The sequence below is a fragment of the Pseudophryne corroboree genome, chromosome 9, assembly GCF_028390025.1.
Source record: "Pseudophryne corroboree isolate aPseCor3 chromosome 9, aPseCor3.hap2, whole genome shotgun sequence".
NCBI classification, from domain to species: Eukaryota; Metazoa; Chordata; class Amphibia; order Anura; family Myobatrachidae; genus Pseudophryne; species Pseudophryne corroboree.
Window position 1 is genome coordinate 77,038,685 of NC_086452.1, and position 23,012 is coordinate 77,061,696.

General features: G+C 47.4%; 1 protein-coding gene across 3 annotated transcripts in view; it reads right to left on the reverse strand.

Annotated features, from left to right (window-relative positions):
* Positions 1–23,012, reverse strand: part of OSBPL9 (oxysterol binding protein like 9) — a 274,510-nt gene that overhangs the window by 215,064 nt on the left and 36,434 nt on the right. For all 3 annotated transcript variants that reach the window (XM_063939546.1, XM_063939545.1, XM_063939548.1), the window contains one exon: positions 5,730–5,808. In XM_063939546.1, coding sequence (XP_063795616.1) covers positions 5,730–5,808 — 79 coding nt within the window. The remainder of the gene's footprint in view (positions 1–5,729; positions 5,809–23,012) is intronic.

Sequence of the window (23,012 nt, forward strand, 5' to 3'; positions counted from 1 at the left end):
CAGCAACACCAGTTTTTTCTGCTGGGCTCATCTCAGACTTCAGTAGTACCAGAGACAGTCCCACTACTAGTCTGCCGACTAAGCACCCCTTCAATTCTCCAGTGTGTTTCCGTGGTACCTTAAAACTCTGCCAATTCACCAAGCTTCTTCAGCCTGCAGCTGGGACACTTCAAGTACCAGAGCTCCAGAGCACTCTCTGCTGGTGAGCACTGTTCAGAGACTCTTGTCCACATCTTGATACTCTCACATATATCACATGTCCGTCCAAGAGGATTTGTACAAACACTTATTTAGGCAATATCACGGTGCCCAGTCACTTATGCATGCAGGCCAATTTGGACGAGATTGTCCATATTAGCATGCACTGCTATGGCGCCGGGTGACTGGGGGAGGGGTGAAGAAACTTCACTCCCCCCCGTCACCCTGCCCCCCGCTGCTGGGTCGCCCATCTGTCGTAACGGCGGTCGGGCAGCTCGGCGGCGGGACGCCCAGTCTGTAGGGGCCCTTAAGATCTCTGAATTTTCTATTATCACTAGTTACCAGCTTCATCAGGCGTTATCAAGTGGCTGCTGGCATGCAAAACACTTGAATTCCTCCCACAGAGGTGAGGAGCAGCGTTAGCCTTTTATTATACAGTAGGTAGTGTTCAAGAGTTACTGCTGATCTATTTTTTTCTCTTTTTGTTGTTTAGAATAACCCCTACCTATTATGCACCTGAGAAGAATTACTAAAGGGATTGAGCAGCTATCACTTTATAATGTTACTCTCACATATATACAGATGTTGCCGCGAAGTCTACGCAAGGGCACACCCAGTGCGGCACCACTATGACATGCCTGCAAGCGTATGCACGCTCAAGAAATCCTGCATGCCGCAACAAACTAAGTGAACACATCTGTACATGTTTGTCCAAGAGGATTTGTACAACACTTACATAGGCAATATCATGGTGCATGGCAAGTACAATCATGGGCAGAATTCAAATGCCCCCCCCTCCCCCCCCCCCCCTCACGCCATCGTGCCCGCCAGCAGCTATTCAAATGTTTCTGATGTTGGGGCGCAGTATCATCATTTCAGCTCGCTACCCCCAGGTATAATTTTTAACTACAACATACTATCTGTTCTACTTAGTCCTGGGCCGGGATATGGTTATTAGGTCGACCACTATTGGTCGACATGCATTAGGTTTGACATGGTCACTAGGTCGACATGGAAAAAGGTTGACATGCATTTTTCACACTTTACGATCCACGTGGACTAAGATTGTGACTAGTAACCTGTGCCGAGTGCAGCGGTAACTGAGTGAGGCACCTTGCCCGAAGCATGGCGAGCGAAACGAGCCATGCGAGGGGACGTGGTGCACTAATTGGGGTTCCCCGTCACTTTACGAAGAAAACGACACCCCCCAAAAAAAGTAAAAAAACTCATGTTGACCTTTTTCCACGTCAACCTTGTTCATGTCGAACCTAATGCATGTCGACCAATAGTGGTTGACCTAATGACTGTCGACCTAAGTGTGGTCGACCTAATGACCCATAACCCCAGGGCCGCAGGGAGGGGTGTGTGAGTGGTGCAGCCCCATGGCCCTGTATCTGGTTAACAGGATGCCGGGTCAGTGCTAGAACAGCACCCTGCTGACAGTACCACTGTTGTAATCCTGCCTGGATCCTCCAAAGGGCACCCCCCCTACTAAAGGACGTCACATGTTTGGGGATGGGGTCTGCACAGGACAGCAGCGAGTCCTGCTCCGGCACACAGACTACTGTAGAATAAAATGTGGGCTCCTCTTATGATGTTTATTTGCAGCCAGATAGAATTGTGACACGTTTGCTACGATCATTTACTCAACCCACTTAATTGGCAAATTTTTATCCAAAAATGTCCCCAATTTTTTTTTTTTTTACAAAAATGCAGATTTGTTAATAAAATTAGACGGAACCGGGATTAAATAGATGTTATTTACTTAAATTGATCATTTAAAAAAATATCCCAATATTTTTATGAGCAAAGAGCAATGAACTATATCTCCAGCACGGACATAAATCATAATATATAGACCCCCCCCCTACTGATATACCTATGAGGGAAGGCTTTGTCCTGCAGCCGCACTACTGAATTACAGGTGGCTGCATGTTTGAGAGGTGTTCGCAGCGTCAGATTAAAGGGCCCCCTACGCTAGAACGATAATGCCCAATTTCAGCCAATTTCGGGAATTCGGGCCGATATATCGGGTGAAATCGGGCATTTTGGATGAGTTTCTGATCAGATGTGCGTTCCCGTGAGGGTCGGATCGGCTCCCCTAGATCGTTAGTGCTGCACTCGTGATATGTCCGTTCCAGCAGGCAAGGCTGGGATTGTATATGATATATTGCATGCAAAATGTACCAAATCGTTTGGAATCCTATGGAACCACTCCCGGGAAGCTCCCGGGAGAGTTCAAGTGAAATCGCCTCCCGACTTCAGCCTCAGACATATCGTTCTAGTGTGTGGGGCCCTTTACACAGGGTGGATGGAGCTTCTGCTCCAGGCCTCCACATACACTTAGGCCTATAGAGACACCGGAATCCCGACACTGGGCAGAAGGTCGACCCCAGGATCCTGACATGGATCACAATGCTGACGCAGGAATCCCGACTGCCGGCATCCTAAAGGCAAGTATGCCAGGCGGGTTAAGGGCAGTCTGCAGGGGGGAGGTTAGGGCTAGGCTGTGGAAAGGGAGGGTTAGGCTGCAGGTGGAGGCTCAGTGTTATTTGGGTATTGGGGGGGGGGGGGTCACAGGGGACCTTCTGAATAGGCCGATAATTAAAGCCGTGTATTGTCATGACCCATCTGTAATTATCAGATCCGATAATTATTCAGCCACAGCTGATACAGTATGTGCTGCTGAGGTGGATCTCCCCGCATTTCCCGTTACTTCACATGATAGGGACAGGGAAAGGTTTATTCTCCAGGACAGGAACACAGATATCGTGTCCATATATATACCTGTACACTCACACCCATAATATCTGATGGGTTACAGCTGGTCAGATAAAGGGCTAAATGTAATAGCCTGCGAGAAGCCAGAGGTGGAGGACTTTGTGCGAGAGCACCCGTATTTTTAAACCGGCAATCATTTACAAGGCCAAACCAACCTGGTTTTGCCTAGTACACGATTGCCACTTTAAAAATACGGGCATTCTCGCACCAAGTCCCGCACCTCTGGCTTCTCTGAGGCTATTACAGCACATTAGCCCAAAATGTCTTCACAGGCTGTGTCACTGTAGTTTTAGTAACAGAGAGGAAAATGTAATAATGGGCCTGATTCAGAGATTCACGGGAACCCGACAGTGTGTGTGTGCAGATCTCTGTAAGACTAGTCGCAGTTTGGGGGTGGAGTAGAGGTGGCGAAAGTCAGAAAACAGGGGTGTGTCCTTTTTCTTGGAGTACTGAAGCCAGTGGCTGTGTCCTCGGACGGAGCTTCACTGGCTACAGCAGTGTGATCTCCCTGCTCATCCAAAGTAACCGGAGAGTGCTCTGACGCAGCAGTGGATCAGTGAAGCCATCAGGAGGTGGAGATTTTCACAGGCCACCTCCTACAGCATTAGCATATTATCATACAGCTGCTGCATACACAGACTCAGCGGCTGTGCATTAAAATTAATCTCTGAATTAGGCCCAGTGTATGTGTCTTTTTTAAGACTCCGTAAGCTGCCTGTAGGACACACTTAAGTGTTACTATATCTGATGGAACAGGGTTGAAGATATGAGGACTCACGACAGGCAGGTTCACAGTGAAGCAGTGTCTTTTTAATTATATCAGACACTGCACGTAAACGTTCACAGACATAGGCCTGGACAAACAGGCACATTAGACAGACATGTGAAAGTGAATGTCTCAGCATTAAAGTCTAATATTCAGTCTGCTGCAATGGCATGCAGCCACAATCTGCTAAGCTACTCTGGCACAGCCAATATTATAAGTCCCTGGCACAAAGGAGACTCTGGCATAGTTGCTGGCTGCTATTCGGTGTTAGTGCCCAGAGCACCGGTTGCTCGAGAGTTTTAAACCCTTCCTGTTTCTCAGTAATGAGTTCCAGTTGAATCTGTGCAACCCAGAAAACCCAGAGTTCCAAACCTCCACTGCTACTGCAGAATGCACAGGCTTTGCTTTAAATCTTCCTTGAAGTGAGCTGATCCCACAGGAATGTGGGTAATTCAGGTGAGAGACAACCGCTCCCACCAAACTAAGGATTACCATATCATATGCACAGCACACCCTGATACCAATGTAAAATAATAGGAAAGATTATTCTGCAAAGTGACTTTTATCCACAGCTTTTTTTTTAAAATAGAGCGAGCGCCTTTTAGGCTCCCAGAGGGAAATAGTAACAGTCGTTAAGCAACACAGACCATATACAGTATTTATATAGGTAACATTTCAAAATTCTCTTAAGGCAGAGAGGACATTTCATTTTATGTCTCCGAATGTTACTAGCTACTTTTCTATGAAAGGCCCTGTATATTTTAGGTAAAGTGACATTTATATGCAGTGTCTGTGCATGTTTTAATAGCCGCACCACATAAAAAGCCGACGCTATAAAATCTGATTAATATATAAATACCTGAGAAAATTTAGCAGAGACCATTATGTGAAAGGAATGCACTATTACATCTATAATTGATGGTGCTATTACTTATATGTCAAACACTAGAACCCTGGAAAACCAGTTATACACAACACGGAAACAGTTGGGGCAGTTTTAGGATTACTGGCATGCAGCTGAATTGCTATAAACAGAGAGATTACAGGATGTAACGCAGTGAAAGGTGCGGAACCCCCCACACAGGCAGATCAAAGCAAGATTACTTTTATCTCCATAAAACAAACATAAAAAGCAGAGAAAAGGGCTGAATCGCCCAAATAAACTGGAATCCCTACGTCAATAGAGAGCGGCTCATCGGACACAGTGGCCTGGAGTATGGATTAATGACTTAACTAGTTCAGCCACGAGATTGTACAGTTTGTGTCGGAACAAGCCCTAGGAGCGACATGCAGCGCAATTTCACATGCAGTTCCCAATCACATGATAATTAAGTTAACGCGTAGATATTTGTAATGCATTCACCGGCACTGCACTCTAATGCCCGGAGCGAAGTTAAAGTTCAGGCACCGTGAGGATTACAGCAGGAGTTACACCTTACCCTTTCTACGGTGGAGCCACAGCATGCAATGCCGAAACATAGCAGTGACAGACGGCATTGATTTGTGAAGTTATGATCGGATATGGTTAGGAAAGCAGAGAGATGGTGACAAGGGAGAGCAGATGGGAGCGATAGAGAGAAACTTGTAGTCTTGAAGCAAAACTCCACCTTAAAAAAAAGGCAAAAGCAGGGACACGGATAACGAGATAATTAGCCTGTTACTGGCTTTATTCACACACAAAGGCTCCTTAGGCGTCCTCTCCAGCAGACTCCGCATCTCAGGAGCACCAGAAGAGAGGATGCAGAAGTGTGACACAACACAGAGCCAGCTTCAGGGAGGCAGCCTGCAAAACGGGAAATGAATCCAATCTTCTGGGCTCATTCATGTCTAGCACGTATCTCTATTCACTGCGGAACATGCTATCCCATCCCAGCACAAGTATCCACAGTGCTCAGGGTGGGCAGAGCCGAGCCGTGGAGGTGCAAGACCGCAGCGCACAACAGCAACACAAACAAGAAGAGGTAGGTAGGTAGGTAATGCTCACCCTGGAAATGAAAGGTTTTCTGATCGACGGTTATAGTAAAGGTGCTGTCGTCCTCGTCGTCAATACCAATCACAGCCCCCTGTGGAACAAAGAGGAGAACGCTGAGAGGAGTAGCAGTGACCTCAGCAGTACATACATTATTACTACAGCACTGCAGTACAGCAGCCAGGAGGGGGGACCCTGTAGTAGAAAGGAGTTTTCAGGCTTCCTCACACACCCCATCTAGTAAATCTAGGAGGGCGTGGACACGATCACCGTCCTGGCACGGCTGCACAGGATTAGGCAACTGGCACCTGATCCGCACCTAAACAACCACTGACTTTAAAACACAAGTTAATCTGATATGAAACGGATCCATGTAACATTCATAGCACCCATCTAAAGTGACCGTGAGCTGTTCAGTTGTTTTGGGGCGCCCATCACTTGTCGCGGATTTCTGCTCGCGCCATCCTGTATCAAAAATCCATTGAAGGCTGGACTTCTGGGCGCCTTCCGCAGTGCGCCTGGCTTTTGGCCGCCGTAACAGTCACTTTAGACAGGAGTAGCCACTTTACGCAGCTAATGCCCTGCACTGTGAGCGTGAGCTCCGCGATAAGTGATGGGCGGCCAAAAACATCTGAACAGCTCCCGGTCACTTTAGACGGGAGCTACGGTCATGTAAAACAATTGCATTCCCTTATTAATTTGTAGCGCAGGCTTCACAAGGAGGGTGCAAGGGGATCGTAATCAGGTACACAGAAGTTCCTTGCAGTGTAATGACATAGGATGTGATGCTAAAGCGAAAATAAGGAGGGTGCGCAGGCTGTTACTGCTGCCAGGGGTCATCTAGTGCAAGTCACATTACACTGATTATGATGAGGATGATGATCTAGCCAGTAACATGGCATAATGCACAATCTGTAGCCACCTTCCCCGGGCATGAATTAGCCAGTAACCAGTGAACAGGCATAACCAAATCTTTCCTGGAGATATCCTTTACAGCTAATTTTAATCCAGTCAAGCTGATAATTAAAATGGGTCTTCCATGTTACATAACCCCTAACGTTGCCATGATATGTCCTATTTAGCAGGATCCCAGCCTCTCCATAGCAGAAAGCAACTATAATACCTTCCACCTAGAACCTGTGCTCCATAGCAGAAAGCAGCTGTAATATCTTCCACCTAGAACCTGTGCTCCATAGCAGAAAGCAGCTGTAATACCATCCACCTAGAACCTGTGCTCCACAGCAGAAAGCAGCTGTAATACCTTCTACCTATAACCTGTGCACCATAGCAGAAAGCAGCTATAATACCTTCCACCTAGAACCTGTGCTCCACAGCAGAAAGCAGCTGTAATATCTTCCACCTAGAACCTGTGCTCCATAGCAGAAAGCAGCTGTAATATCTTCCACCTAGAACCTGTGCTCCATAGCAGAAAGCAGCTGTAATATCTTCCACCTAGAACCTGTGCTCCATAGCAGAAAGCAGCTGTAATACCATCCACCTAGAACCTGTGCTCCACAGCAGAAAGCAGCTGTAATACCTTCCACCTAGAACCTGTGCTCCACAGCAGAAAGCAGCTGTAATACCTTCCACCTAGAACCTGTGCTCCATAGCAGAAAGCAGCTGTAATACCATCCACCTAGAACCTGTGCTCCATAGCAGAAAGCAGCTGTAATACCATCCACCTAGAACCTGTGCTCCACAGTAGAAAGCAGCTGTACTGTAATACCTTCCACCTAGAACCTGTCCTCCATAGCAGAAAGCAGCTGTAATATCTTCCACCTAGAACCTGTGTCAGATGTCTCCTGGTACTAAAGGCGGCTGAGAATGATCCCGGCTCTCTGACGGCACCAGGGTCATTCTATACATAGGGATAGGGCAGAAACCCACAGCAATAATACTACTGCAGACTAGGAGATTAACTACATAAGGATAGCAGGGAAAGCTATGTATGTAGCTTCTAATGTTCCCCTAGCTGTAACGTTTGGTCTGCTACACGCTAACATAACATACTAAGTGCAAAAGATATGTCTGACAACAGGTGTATTTATGCTTTGGCCCTGCATAGCCTGCAGTTGCATTAAAAGCAATTAGTTAATTCTGCCTATGTAAGAACACCCAGTTACGCCCGGTCAGTCGTAAATGAGGATGCGACTGGAATGCGTGTAACTCCTCATACTTGTAGTTCCGGAGCTTGCAACGTTCTACGCCACACCAAGCCCTGTAGGTCTCACTCTTTATATCACTATATCACCCCCAACTGTGCAGTTACAGAAATGCCACACTAGACCTTTAATGACATTTTAATTTAAGGGTGGAATTCAAAAGGTGTTTGGGTGCCCATAACTCCCGTCTCCAGTGACCGGAACTATTCCATTGTTTTATGCCGCTGGGTGTGAGTGCCCAACACTTATCGAGGGTTTAAGCTTGCACCTTCCTGAGGTGCTAGAAGAAATCCACCCAAAGTAGGGCTATTAGGCGCCTTTACCGCTTTATGTCCAGCCTGTGGGCGCCCTAATTGTCTCTTTAGACGGGAGAAACTGCTTTACAAAAATAAGTGATGGGCACCCACAGGCCTCGCACTCAGCGGCACAAACCACTGAACAGCTCCCGACACTTTACACAGGAGCTGTGGCCGTGATGATACAATTGAATTCCTCCAAAAGTGACTTAAATGCCAGAAATGATGAGCAGGTATAACCAGAATATTAAGAAAATTAATTTAATATACTTGCGATAACTCTAAATTTTGTTTATTTTACATTCACAGTCTCATACATTATTTTTTTTCCTTCTGATGCCATCTCTGAAGTCTGGCACCAACCCACCACCCCAAAATAGAAAAAAAACCTCTACATAAAAAGTAACATGCGGCAGCACATTTTGGGGAGCAGCAAATTGATTGGATTGCATGGCAATTTTTTCGCTTTTTTTTTAGGGAAGTGTGAGGTACGAGAAGGGCGGAATACACCCTGCCATGCTGCAAACTGCTGTGTAACTTTTCAGTGCTCGTCCCAGCAACATGATTCATCTATACAGAGACATATGCTAAAACACGCTAGACAAGCAGACATAAATATTAACACAGCTTGCTATGCAAACAATAACTGACACATTTACTATATTAAAAATCAAAAAAGTGAACGATAATATTAACCTAATGAATAGAACAGTTGCATAATTTCCAGCTACATTTGGTCTTTATTTGTATATAATATCTGCATCCTTTTGCTATTGTACAGTGGTGTCTGAAATGGAACTTTATACATAATGCGTAACAGTAATAGGACTGAAATGTTCAAAAAGCAAAGAACAGAGCTCTGCTGCCACCTACAGCCCACCCTAGTAAAGTACATGTCCACCTCACAATCTCCTGTTCTGTAAAAGGTTACCAAGCAAATGACTACATTTACATGCAATCTGCATTTTATCTTAGGCTAGGGTCACACATAGTGGGCAAGCAGGTCCCGCTTTACCAGGAGAGGAGTTTTGTATGCACACGGATCCTGTCCTGTGGGATACCGCATAACAGGATCCGCTCAGTGACACACAAATTTTCAATACAGCACAGTGCACTGTGTGAACACATACATTGGAATGTATGTGTTCACATTGAAACCCCACTGTCCTGTCAGCCGCATCAGCATGCTGCGGTTGGAAATGAAGGCGGCAGGACTGTCACATATGTGTGTACAAAAAAAGCAGAAGGAAGGCTGCGCTCGGATAATAAAAGACAATGGTTGCTAGTAGCGATTGCGTACAATTAAAAATGAAATGTTAATTAAAAAAAAGCACAGATATGTGTACAGACAACATATAACATGAATTCATGTATGTTAATAAAATGGTATATATTACCCTGGGTAATGGGTCAGGAAATATAGTAAGGTTTCATTGGAGGAGTCCGTTCCAGAAAGTGGCCCTTGTCTGTGTAAAAGTCCAGTCCAGCAAGAGTCTCTTTAGTATGGAGAGAGCAGTAGTGATGAAACGGATTTTGAAAACGTCCCGTTGGAAGTGGGTTCCTCATGCAATACGGTGTTGATATTAAGTTGGTAATCTCCCTGAGTCCTGACCTCGTAGACACCACCTGACACGTTTTGCTGCATGTAGCCTGCAGCTTTTTCAATACTTCAACACTCTCTCCATACTAAAGAGACTCTTGCTGCAGTGGCAATATTGCTTTTTAAAGTGTGTGCTCCAACTGCTCAATTTAAGCAATCAATTAATACGCTCCCAACCCCCTTCCCCAGACTCTAAAATTATCCATAATACATACCCTCCAACTGTACCTTTTTGGCAGGTACAGTACCTTTTTTTATGGTCTGTACCTGCTAAAAAAGGTCTTTGTACTGATTTTTGACTCTCCAAATTAACATTGAAAGTATAGGAAAGGGGATGTGGCCACACACCCTTTTCCCATGTCCACGCCCCCTTTCCTAATTTGAACCCGTACACCTGTACAGGGCCTATTGGTTCAGAGGAGCCCCAAGGATTAGAGTTACCAAAAATGGGGCCGCCTAATAACGCTTTATAAAATGTATGTTCCAACTGCTCAGTTTAAATAAAAGAATAAAACAGTTCCCTAAACCCCTTCCCCGTCCTTTTGCCCTGTCACTTTGTCCAGTACCTGTGGTCCGTGCTGTATTGCCATCATAACGCATGTTGCTGTGTTGGCGCTTCCGTGTCAGTCCCTGCCACTGCCAACGCAGAGCCTACCCGCAAGGCTCACTGTCTGAGTCAAAGGCTCCCAAAGAAACCATCCATAGCCCCACCGCTGTCCATACATACATACATACATACATATATACTATTTTTTAAAAGCCACTCTCTGCTTTAAAAGGGGGGTGTCAAGGGGGGTTGAGGGAGCCTCAGAGATATCAGTGTACCGGGCCCCAAGATTTCTGTAGGACACATTCCAGGAGGGCTCCTCTGGGATAGAAAGGTGTCCCATATTGAGATAGTTACTACACAGGTGTCAGGAATCTGACTCAAGGGAATTGTGTCTGCTCACTAACCCTCAATAATCGGCTTCTGCTCAGTCCTTTCTCGGGATCACTATGCCGTGTTGCTGCCCATCCCGCATCACAAACTGACCGTCACTGCTCTGCACATAGAAGCAGCCAAATATGCAGCAGGATTCCCTTCCTGGCAGCCTCATGACTGCTGTGATAGTGTTTGCCCATAAGGGACTGAACATCATTTTACTAGGTGATTCATCGCGCCCTACGGTTGCTCTTCCCACAGTTGTAAGGGGCTACGCCCCCTTAACCCTTGCACGCCCTTGTGCCAATATTATTATATGGAGTATTACCTCCAATCAGAATTGTGTGAGTGGTTAAATACTGCACGGACAAAGGGCGTGCAATGGATAAGGGGTCGCAGCCCCTTGCAACTGCATGAACAGCGTACGCAGGGCCTGATAAATCACCTAGTAGGTGCTGTGATTGGGAGAGTGGCGGGTGCGGGGGAGACGCGGATGGGGGAGGGGTGGGTGCGGTGGTGCCTCGGGTGGGGGAGGGGATCCCGAGCCACCACGGGTTCGGGAGGAGCAGTTGCGGGGGTGCCACGGGTAAGGCGAGTGCGGTGGTGCCGCGGGTGGGGGTGGGGCTCCGGAACCACCCGCGGGTGGTGGAGGGGGGGTGTCGCGGATGGGGCCCGGCGGTACTGCGAGTGGGGGAGGGGAGGGTAAATGTTTCTCCTGCTTCTCCTCCTCGAAGCAGCTAAGCTGCTGTCCTCCCTTTGGCAGTGGCTCTCCTGGAGACTCGCACAGAAGCCAGTCACTATGGTTAGCGCTGGTGTTCCAACACGCCGCATTACAGGGAAGAGGATGCACTCAAACTACAGCTCCCAGCAGGCCTTAGCGACTGTGTAATTGCCGCCTTGGGGTTATTATAACACCCCTATTTTTGTGACAGAATGACCTAATGTCAAATAAAATCTGGTTTAGGAAAACAAACCATATGTTCCAATACGCAAAATTTATTACAATTTATAAAAGATCATCTACAACAAATTTGATATGATCTGATATGTTGTGATCTGACCTCCAACTTACAATCCTTAAGGGAGGAGTTTGCAAAATAAATATTTGTACATCTGCTCTTATGTGGACCACCACTGGATGTTAGTGGTGGTTGAAATGTTTTATGGACAGTTATATCAATACAGTATAAATATAAATATATAAATTCTAATAAATTTCCGTATTGGAACATATTGTTTGTTTTCCTAAACAAGATTTTATTTGACATTAGGTCATTCTGTCACAAAAATAGGGGTGTTATAACAACCCCAAGGCACCAATTACACTAATACTACATATTTGTTTTTTGGTTCCCCGTAACAGGGAGCCTAGTGTAATAAGGCAGCCGATCCTCAATGTGATCTCTATCTTATTACTCTATTTTCAATCAGCGCAGAAAGAGGGAGATTTTATTAATATTATATATATATATATATATATATATATATATATATATATATATATATATATATATATATATATATATATATATATATATATATACATATATATATACATATATACACACACACACATACATACATACATACACATATACATACACATATACATACACACACTGCTCAAAAAAAAAAAAAAAAAGGGAACACTAAAATAACACATCCTAGATCTGAATGAATGAAATATGCTTATTAAATACTTTGTTCTTTACATAGTTGAATGTGCTGACAACAAAATCACACAAAAATTATCAATGGAAATCAAATTTATTAACCCATGGAGGTCTGGATTTGGAGTCGCACTCAAAATTAAAGTGGAAAAAATAAGATTTTACTCACCGGTAAATCTATTTCTCGTAGTCCGTAGTGGATGCTGGGGACTCCGTAAGGAGAATGGGGAATAGACGGGCTCGGCAGGAGACTGGGCACTCTATGAAAGATTTAGTACTACTGGTGTGCACTGGCTCCTCCCTCTATGCCCCTCCTCCAGACCTCAGTTAAGGAAACTGTGCCCGGAAGAGCTGACATTACAAGGAAAGGATTTTGGAATCCAGGGTAAGACTCATACCAGCCACAGCAATCACAACATATAACTTGTGATAAACTTACCCAGTCAACAGTATGAACAACAACAGAGCATCAAACAATGGATGCCAACATAACATAACCCTTTATTAAGCAATAACTATATACACGTATTGCAGAAAGTGCGCACTTGGGACGGGCGCCCAGCATCCACTACGGACTACGAGAAATAGATTTACCGGTGAGTAAAATCTTATTTTCTCTAACGTCCTAGTGGATGCTGGGGACTCCGTAAGGACCATGGGGATTATACCAAAGCTCCCAAACGGGCGGGAGAGTGCGGATGACTCTGCAGCACCGAATGGGCAAACACAAGGTCCTCATCAGCCAGGGTATCAAACTTGTAGAACTTAGCAAATGTGTTTGAACCCGACCAAGTAGCTGCTCGGCAAAGCTGTAATGCCGAGACCCCTCGGGCAGCCGCCCAAGAAGAGCCCACTTTCCTTGTGGAATGGGCTTTCACTGATCTTGGATGCGGCAATCCAGCCGCAGAATGAGCCTGCTGAATCGTGTTACAGATCCAGCGAGCAATGGTTTGCTTTGAAGCAGGAGCACCCAGCTTGTTGGATGCATACAGGATAAACAGCGAGTCAGTTTTCCTGACTCCAGCCGTCCTGGCTACATAGATCTTCAAAGCCCCGACTACATCAAGCAACTTGGAATCCTCCAAGTCACGAGTAGCCGCAGGCACCACAATAGGTTGGTTCAAATGAAAAGATGACACCACCTTCGGCAGAAATTGCGGACGAGTTCGTAATTCTGCCCTGTCCATATGGAAAACCAGATAGGGGCTTTTACATGACAAAGCCGCCAATTCTGACACACGCCTAGCCGAAGCTAAGGCCAACAGCATGACCACCTTCCACGTGAGATACTTTAGCTCCACGATCTTAAGTGGCTCAAACCAGTGGGATTTCAGGAAACCCAACACCACGTTGAGATCCCAAGGTGCCACTGGTGGCACAAAAGGGGGCTGAATATGCAGCACTCCCTTAACAAACGTCTGAACTTCAGGAAGAGAAGCCAGTTCCTTTTGAAAGAAAATGGATAGGGCCGAAATCTGGACCTTTATGGACCCCAACTTCAAGCCCATAGTCACTCCAGACTGTAGGAAGTGCAGGAACCGGCCCAGCTGGAATTCCTCTGTAGGGGCCTTCCTGGCCTCACACCACGCAACATATTTTCGCCATATACGGTGATAGTGTTTTGCTGTCGCGTCCTTCCTAGCCTTTATCAGCGTAGGAATAACTTCATCCGGAATGCCTTTTTCCGCTAGGATCCTGCGTTCAACCACCATGCCGTCAAACGCAGCCGCGGTAAGTCTTGGAACAGACAGGGCCCCTGTTGCAACAGGTCCTGTCTGAGAGGCAGAGGTCATGGGTCCTCTGTGAGCATTTCTTGCAGTCCCGGGTACCAAGTCCTTCTTGGCCAATCCGTAACAATGAGTATTGTTCTCACTCCTCTTTTTCTTATGATTCTCAGCACCTTGGGTATGAGAGGAAGAGGAGGAAACACATAGACCGACTGGAACACCCACGGTGTTACTAGTGCGTCCACAGCTATCGCCTGAGGGTCTCTTGACCTGGAGCAATACGTTTGTAGCTTTTTGTTGAGACGGGATGCCATCATGTCCACCTGTGGCAGTTCCCATCGATTTGTAATCTGAGTGAAGACTTCTTGATGAAGTCCCCACTCTCCCGGGTGGAGGTCGTGCTTGCTGAGGAAGTCTGCTTCCCAGTTGTCCACTCCCGGAATGAACACTGCTGACAGTGCTTGCACGTGATTCTCCGCCCAACGAAGAATCCTGGTGGCTTCCGCCATCGCCACTCTGCTTCTTGTGCCGCCCTGGCGGTTTACATGAGCCACTGCGGTGATGTTGTCTGACTGAATCAGCACCGGTTGGTTGCGAAGCAGAGGCTCCGCTTGACTCAGGGCGTTGTATATGGCCCTTAGTTCCAGGATATTTATGTGCAGACAAGCCTCCTGACTTGACCACAACCCTTGGAAGTTTCTTCCCTGAGTGACTGCCCCCCATCCTCGGAGGCTCGCATCCGTGGTCACCAGGACCCAGTCCTGTATACCGAACCTGCGGCCCTCGAGAAGGTGAGCACTCTGCAGCCACCACAGAAGAGACACCCTGGCACTCGGGGACAGGGTGATCAGCAGATGCATCTGAAGATGCAATCCGGACCACTTGTCCAACAGATCCCACTGAAAGATCCTCGCATGGAACCTGCCGAAGGGAATGGCTTCGTACGATGCCATCATCTTTCCCAGGACTCGCGTGCAGTGATGCACCGACACCTGTTTCGGTTTTAAGAGGTCTCCGACTAGAGTCACGAGCTCCTGAACCTTCTCCGCCGGGAGAAACACCTTCTTCTGGTCTGTGTCCAGAATCATGCCCAGAAAGGGCAGACGCGTCGTAGGAATCAGCTGCGACTTTGGGATATTCAGAATCCAGCCATGCTGCTGCAACACTTCCTGAGAGTGTGCTACGCTGATCAGCAACTGCTCTCTGGACCTCGCCTTTATGTGGAGATTGTCCAAGTATGGGATAACTGTGACTCCTTGCTTTCTCAGGATCACCATCATTTCTGCCATTACCTTGGTAAATATTCTCGGTGCCGTGGAGAGCCCAAACGGCAACGTCTGGAATTGGTAATGACAGTCCTGTACCACAAATCTGAGGTACTCCTGATGAGGTGGATAAATGGGGACATGCAAGTAAGCATCCTTGATGTCCAGAGACACCATAAAATCCCCCTCTTCCAGGCTTGCAATGACCGCTCTGAGCGATTCCATTTTGAACTTGAATCTTTTCAGATAAATGTTCAGGGACTTTAAATTCAATATGGGTCTGACCGAACCGTCCGGTTTCGGTACCACAAACATTGTGGAATAGTATCCCCTTCCCTGTTGAAGGAGGGGAACCTTTACCACCACCTGCTGGAGATATAACTTGTGAATTGCCGCTAATACTACTTCCCTTTCCATGGGGGAAGCTGGCAGGGCCGATTTGAGGTAACGATGAGGGGGCATCACTTCGAATTCCAGCTTGTATCCCTGAGACACAATCTGTATAGCCCAGGGATCCACCTGTGAGCAAACCCACTGGTGGCTGAAATTTCGGAGACGCGCCCCCACCGGGCCTAGCTCCGCCTGTGGAGCCCCAGCGTCATGCGGTGGATTTAGTGGAAGCCGGGGAGGACTTCTGTTCCTGGGAACTAGCTGTATGGTGCAGCTTCTTTCCTCTACCCCTGCCAAGAAAGTATGCACCTCTGACTTTCTTGCTTCTTTGTGATCGAAAGGACTGCATTTGGTAATACGGTGCTTTCTTAGGCTGTGAGGGAATATATGGCAAAAAATTTTACTTCCCAGCCGTAGCTGTGGAAACTAGGTCCGAGAGACCGTCCCCAAACAATTCCTCACCCTTGTAAGGTAAAACCTCCATGCTTTTTGGAGTCGGCATCACCTGTCCATTGCAGAGTCCACAGGACCCTTCTGGTAGAAATTGACATTGCATTTATTCTAGAGCCCAGTAGGCAAATGTCCCTCTGGGCATCCCTCATATATAGGACAGTCTTTTATATGCCCTAGGGTCAGTAAAATGGTATCCTTGTCTAAAGTATCCAGTTCCTCAGACAGATTATCTGTCCATGCTGCTACAGCACTACACATCCAGGCCGACACAATTGCCGGCCTCAGTAGAGTACCTGAAGGTGTATAAACAGACTTCAGGATACTTTCCTGCTTCCTATCGGCAGGATCCTTTAGGGAGGCCGTATCCTGTGACGGCAGGGCCACCTTCTTAGATAAGCGTGTCAGAGCTTTATCTACCCTAGGGGAGGATTCCCAGCGCATCCTGTCCGTTGGCGGGGAAGGGTACGCCATAAGTAACCTTTTGGAAATCAGCACTTTCCTATCGGGGGAATCCCACGCTTTTTCACATAACTCATTTAACTCGTGTGAAGGGGGAAAAGTCACCTCTTGCTTTTTCTCCCCATACATATAAACCCTCGTCAGGGACAGGGTTTACCTCGGATATGTGCAATACATCCTTCATTGCTATAATCATGTAGCGGATGGCTTTAGCCATTTTAGGCTGCAATTTTGCATCATCGTCATCGACACTGGAGTCAGAATCCGTGTCGATATCGGTGTCAACAATTTTGGATAGTGGGCGCTTCTGAGACCCTGATGGCCTCTGCGCTGTAGGATCAGGCATGGGCTGAGACCCCGACTGTCCCAAGGCATCAGCTTTATCCAACCTTTTATGCAAGGAGTTTACATTATCATTTAACACCTTCCACATATCCATCCAATCAGGTGTCGGCGCCGTCGGCGGAGACACGCGATTCATCTGCACCTGCTCTGCCTCCACATAGCCCTCCTCGTCAAACATGTCGACACACGCGTACAGACACACCACACACACAGGGGATGCTCTATAGGAGGACAGGACCCCCACAAGGACTTTTGGAGAGACAGAGAGAGAGTATGCCAGCACACACCCCAGCGCTATATGACCCAGGAATCACACAGTAACTTAGTGTTTACCCAGTAGCTGCTGTATATATGATTAATGCGCTAAATTTATGTGCCCCCCCTCTCTTTTTACCCTCTTTCTACCGTGAGTCTGCAGGGGAGAGCCTGGGGAGCTTCCTCTCAGCGGAGCTGTGGAGAGAAAATGGCGCTGGTGAGTGCTGAGGAAGAAGGCCCCGCCCCCTCAGCGGCGGGCTTCTGTCCCGCGATTTTGTGTAAAATTAAATGGCGGGGGCTCATGCATAATACAGTGCCCAGCTGTATATATGCTGCTTTTTTGCCAGGAGGTAATCAATTGCTGCCCAGGGCGCCCTCCCCCCCCTGCGCCCTGCACCCTACAGTGAACGGAGTGTGTGGGTTAGTGTGGGCGCAATGGCGCACAGCTGCAGTGCTGTGCGCTACCTCATATGAAGACAGGAGTCTTCTGCCGCCGATTTTGACGTCTTCTTGCTTCAACACGCCGGCTTCTGTCTTCTGTCTCTGCAAGGGGGACGGCGGCGCGGCTCCAGGAACGGACGACCAAGGTTAGGTTCCTGTGATCGATCCCTCTGGAGCTAATGGTGTCCAGTAACCTAAGAAGCGCAACCTAGCCGCAGTTAGTAGGTTTGCTTCTCTTCCCTCAGTCCCACGTAGCAGAGAGTCTGTTGCCAGCAGAAGCTCTCTGAAAATAAAAAACCTAACTAAAATACTTTCTTATTAGCAAGCTCAGGAGAGCTCACTAAAATGCACCCAGCTCTGTCCGGGCACAGATTCTAACTGAGGTCTGGAGGAGGGGCATAGAGGGAGGAGCCAGTGCACACCAGTAGTACTACATCTTTCTTAGAGTGCCCAGTCTCCTGCGGAGCCCGTCTATTCCCCATGGTCCTTACGGAGTCCCCAGCATCCACTAGGACGTTAGAGAAACACACTACAGGCTGATCCAACTTTGATGTAATGTCGTTAAAACAAGTCAAAATGAGGCTCAGTAGTGTGTGTGGCCTCCACGTGCCTGTATGACCTCCCTACAACGCCTGGGCATGCTCCTGATGAGGTGGCGGATGGTTTCCTGAGGGATCTCCTCCCAGACCTGGACTAAAGCATCCGCCAACTCCTGGACAGTCTGTGGTGCAATGTGGCGTGGTGGATGGAGCGAGACATGATGTCCCAGATGTGCTCAATTGGATTCAGGTCTGGGAACGGGCGGGCCAGTCCATAGCATCAATGCCTTCGTCTGCACTCCAGCCACATGAGGTCTAGCATTGTCTTGCATTAGGAGGAACCCAGGGCCAACCGCACCAGCATATGATCTCACAAGGGGTCTGAGGATCTCATCTCGGTACCTAATGGCAATCAGGCTACCTCTGGCGAGCACATGGAGGGCTGTGCGGCCCCCCAAAGAAATGCCACCCCACACCATTACTGACCCACTGCCAAACCGGTCATGCTGGAGGATGTTGCAGGCAGCAGAACGTTCTCCTTGGAGTCTCCAGACTCTGTCACATCTGTGCTCAGTGAGAACCTGCTTTCATCTGTGAAGAGCACAGTGCGCCAGTGGCGAATTAGCCAATCTTGGTGTTCTCTGGCAAATGCCAAATGTCCTGCACGGTGTTGGGCTGTAAGCACAACCCCCACCTGTGGACGTCGGGCTCTCATACCACCCTCATGGGAGTTTCTGATCGTTTGAGTAGACAAATGCACATTTGTGGCTGGCTGGAGGTCATTTTGCAGGGCTCTGGCAGTGCTCCTCCTGTTCCTCCTTGCACAAAGGCGGAGGTAACTGTCCTGCTGCTGGGTTGTTGCCCTCCTACGGCCTCCTCCACGTCTCCTGATGTACTGGCCTGTCTCCTGGTAGCGCCTCCATGCTCTTGACACTACGCGGACAGACACAGCAAACCTTCTTGCCACAGCTCGCATTGATGTGCCATCCTGGATGAGCTGCACTACCTGAGCCACTTGTGTGGGTTGTAGACTCCGTCTCATGCTACCACTAGAGTGAAAGCACCGCCAGCTTTCAAAAGTGACCAAAACATCAGCCAGAAAGCATAGGAGCTGAGAAGTGGTCTGTGGTCACCACCTGCAGAACAACTCCTTTATTGGGGGTGTCTTGCTAACTGCCTATAATTTCCACCTGTTGTCTATTCCATTTGCACAACAGCATGTGAAATTGATTGTCAATCAGTGTTGCTTCCTAAGTGGACAGTCTGATTTCACAGAAGTGTGATTGACTTGGAGTTACTTTGTGTTGTTTAAGTGTTTCTTTTATTTTTTTGAGAGATATATATATATATATATATATATATATATATATATATATATATATATATATATATATATATATATATATATATATATATATATATATATATATATATCCCAAATGGGACTGGCACTCTCCTATCAGGCGTCAGGGACCCCGGTGCCTTCTGTGGTGAAGATGCAGATTTCCAGAAAGAAACAGCGGCACTCAAGGATTTAATGAAAAGTACAAAGTGTATTCAAAAAAATAAGAATTTACTTACCGATAATTCTATTTCTCGGAGTCCGTAGTGGATGCTGGGGTTCCTGAAAGGACCATGGGGAATAGCGGCTCCGCAGGAGACAGGGCACAAAAAGTAAAGCTTTAGGATCAGGTGGTGTGCACTGGCTCCTCCCCCTATGACCCTCCTCCAAGCCAGTTAGGTACTGTGCCCGGACGAGCGTACACAATAAGGGAGGAATTATGAATCCCGGGTAAGACTCATACCAGCCACACCAATCACACCGTACAACTTGTGATCTAAACCCAGTTAACAGTATGATAACAGCGGAGCCTCTGAAAAGATGGCTCACAACAATAATAACCCGATTTTTGTAACTATGTACAAGTATTGCAGATAATCCGCACTTGGGATGGGCGCCCAGCATCCACTACGGACTCCGAGAAATAGAATTATCGGTAAGTAAATTCTTATTTTCTCTATCGTCCTAGTGGATGCTGGGGTTCCTGAAAGGACCATGGGGATTATACCAAAGCTCCCAAACGGGCGGGAGAGTGCGGATGACTCTGCAGCACCGAATGAGAGAACTCCAGGTCCTCTTTTGCCAGGATATCAAATTTGTAGAATTTTACAAACGTGTTCTCCCCTGACCACGTAGCTGCTCGGCAGAGTTGTAATGCCGAGACCTCTCGGGCAGCCGCCCAAGATGAGCCCACCTTCCTTGTGGAATGGGCCTTAACCGATTTAGACTGTGGCAGGCCTGCCTCAGAATGTGCAAGTTGAATTGTGTTACAAATCCAACGAGCAATCGCCTGCTTAGAAGCAGGCGCACCCAACTTGTTGGGTGCATACAGTATAAACAGCGAGTCAGATTTTCTGACTCCAGCTGTCCTGGAACATATTTTCAGGGCCCTGACAACTCCTAGCAACTTGGAGTCCTCCAAGTCCCTAGTAGGTGCAAGGCACCACAATAAGCTGGTTCAGGTGAAACACTGACACCACCTTAGGGAGAGAACTGGGGACGAGTCCGCAGCTCTGCCCTGTCCGAATGGACAAACAGATATGGGCTTTTTTGAGAAAAAACCACCAATTTGACACTCGCCTGGTCCAGGCCAGGGCCAAGAGCATGGTCACTTTTTATGTGAGATGCTTCAAATCCACATATTTGACTGGTTTTAAACCAATGTGATTTGAGGAATCCCAGAACTACGTTGAGATCCCACAGTGCCACTGGAGGCACAAAAAAGGGGTTTGTATATGCAATACTCCCTTGACAAACTTCTGGACTTCAGGAACTGAAGCCAATTCTTTCTGGAAGAAAATTTACAGGGCCGAATTTGAACCTTAATGGACCCCAATTTGAGGCCCATAGACACTCCTGTTTGCAGGAAATGCAGGAAACGACCGAGTTGAAATTTCTTTGTGGGGCCTTCCTGGCCTCACACCACGCAACATATTTTCGCCACACGTGGTGATAATGTTGTGCGGTCACCTCCTTTCTGGCTTTGACCAGGGTAGGAATGACCTCTTCCGGAATGCCTTTTTTCCCTTAGGATCCGGCTTTCCATCGCCATGCCGACAAACGCAGCTGCGGTAAGTCTTGGAACAGACATGGTACTTGCTGAAGCAAGTCCCTTCTTAGCGGCAGAGGCCATAAGACCTCTGTAAGCATCTCTTGAAGTTCCGGGTACCAAGTCCTTCTTGGCCAATCCGGAGCCATGAGTATAGTTCTTACTCCTCTACGTCTTATAATTCTCAGCACCTTAGGTATGAGAAGCAGAGGAGGGAACACATACACCGACTGGTACACCCACGGTGTTACCAGAACGTCCACATCTATTGCCTGAGGGTCTCTTGACCTGGCGCAATACCTGTCCCGTTTTTTGTTCAGACGGGACGCCATCATGTCCACCTTTGGTATTTCCCAACGGTTTACAATCATGTGGAAAAAACTTCTCAATGAAGTTTCCACTCTCCCGGGTGGAGGTCGTGCTGAGGAAGTCTGCTTCCCAGTTTCCATTCCCGGGATGAAAAACTGCTGACAGTGTTATCACATGATTTTCCGCCCAGCGAAAAGTCCTTGCAGTTTCTGCCATTGCCCTCCTGCTTCTTGTGTCGCCCTGTCTGTTTACGTGGGCGACTGCCGTGATGTTTTTCCCACTGGATCAATACCGGCTGACCTTGAAGCAGAGGTCTTGCTAAGCTTAGAGCATTATAAATTTACCCTTAGCTCCAGTATATTTATGTGGAGAAAAGTCTCCATACTTGATCACACTCCCTGGAAATTTTTTCCTTGTGTGACTGCTCCCCAGCCTCTCAGGCTGGGCTCCGTGGTTACCAGCATCCAATCCTGAATGCCGAATCTGCTGCCCTCTAGAAGATGAGCACTCTATAACCACCACAGGAGAGACACCCTTGTCCTTGGATATTGGGTTATCCGCTGATGCATCTGAAGATGCGATCCGGACCATTTGTCCAGCAGATCCCACTGAAAAGTTCTTACGTGAAATCTGCCGAATGGAATTGCTTCGTAGGAAGCCACCATTTTTACCAGGACCCTTGTGCAATGATGCACTGTTTTTAGGAGGTTCCTGACTTGCTCGGATAACTCCCTGGCTTTCTCTTCCGGGAGAAACACCTTTTTCTGGACTGTGTCCAGAATCATCCCTAGGCACAGCAGACGTGTCGTCGGGATCAGCTGCGATTTTGGAATATTTAGAATCCACCCGTGCTGATTGTAGCAGTATCCGAGATAGTGCTACTCCGACCTCCAACTGTTCCCTGGACTATGCCCCTATCAGGAGATCGTCCAAGTAAGGGATAATTAAGACGCCTTTTCTTCGAAGAAGAATCATCAATTCGGCCATTACCTTGGTAAAGACCCCAGGGTGCCGTGGACAATCCAAACGGCAGCGTCTGAAACTGATAGTGACAGTTCTGCACCACGAACCTGAGGTACCCTTAGTGAGAAGGGCAAATTTGGGACATAGAGGTAAGCATCCCTGATGTCCCGGGACACTATATAGTCCCCTTATTCCTGGTTCGTTATCACTGCTCTGAGTGACTTCATCTTAATTTGAACCTTTGTAAGTGTTCAAAAACAAATTTTTAGAATAAGTCTCACCTAGCCTTCTGGCTTCAGTACCACAATATAGTGTGGAATAATACCCCTTTTCTGTAGTAGGAGGGGTAATTTAATTATCACCTGCTGGGAATACAGCTTGTGAATTTTTTC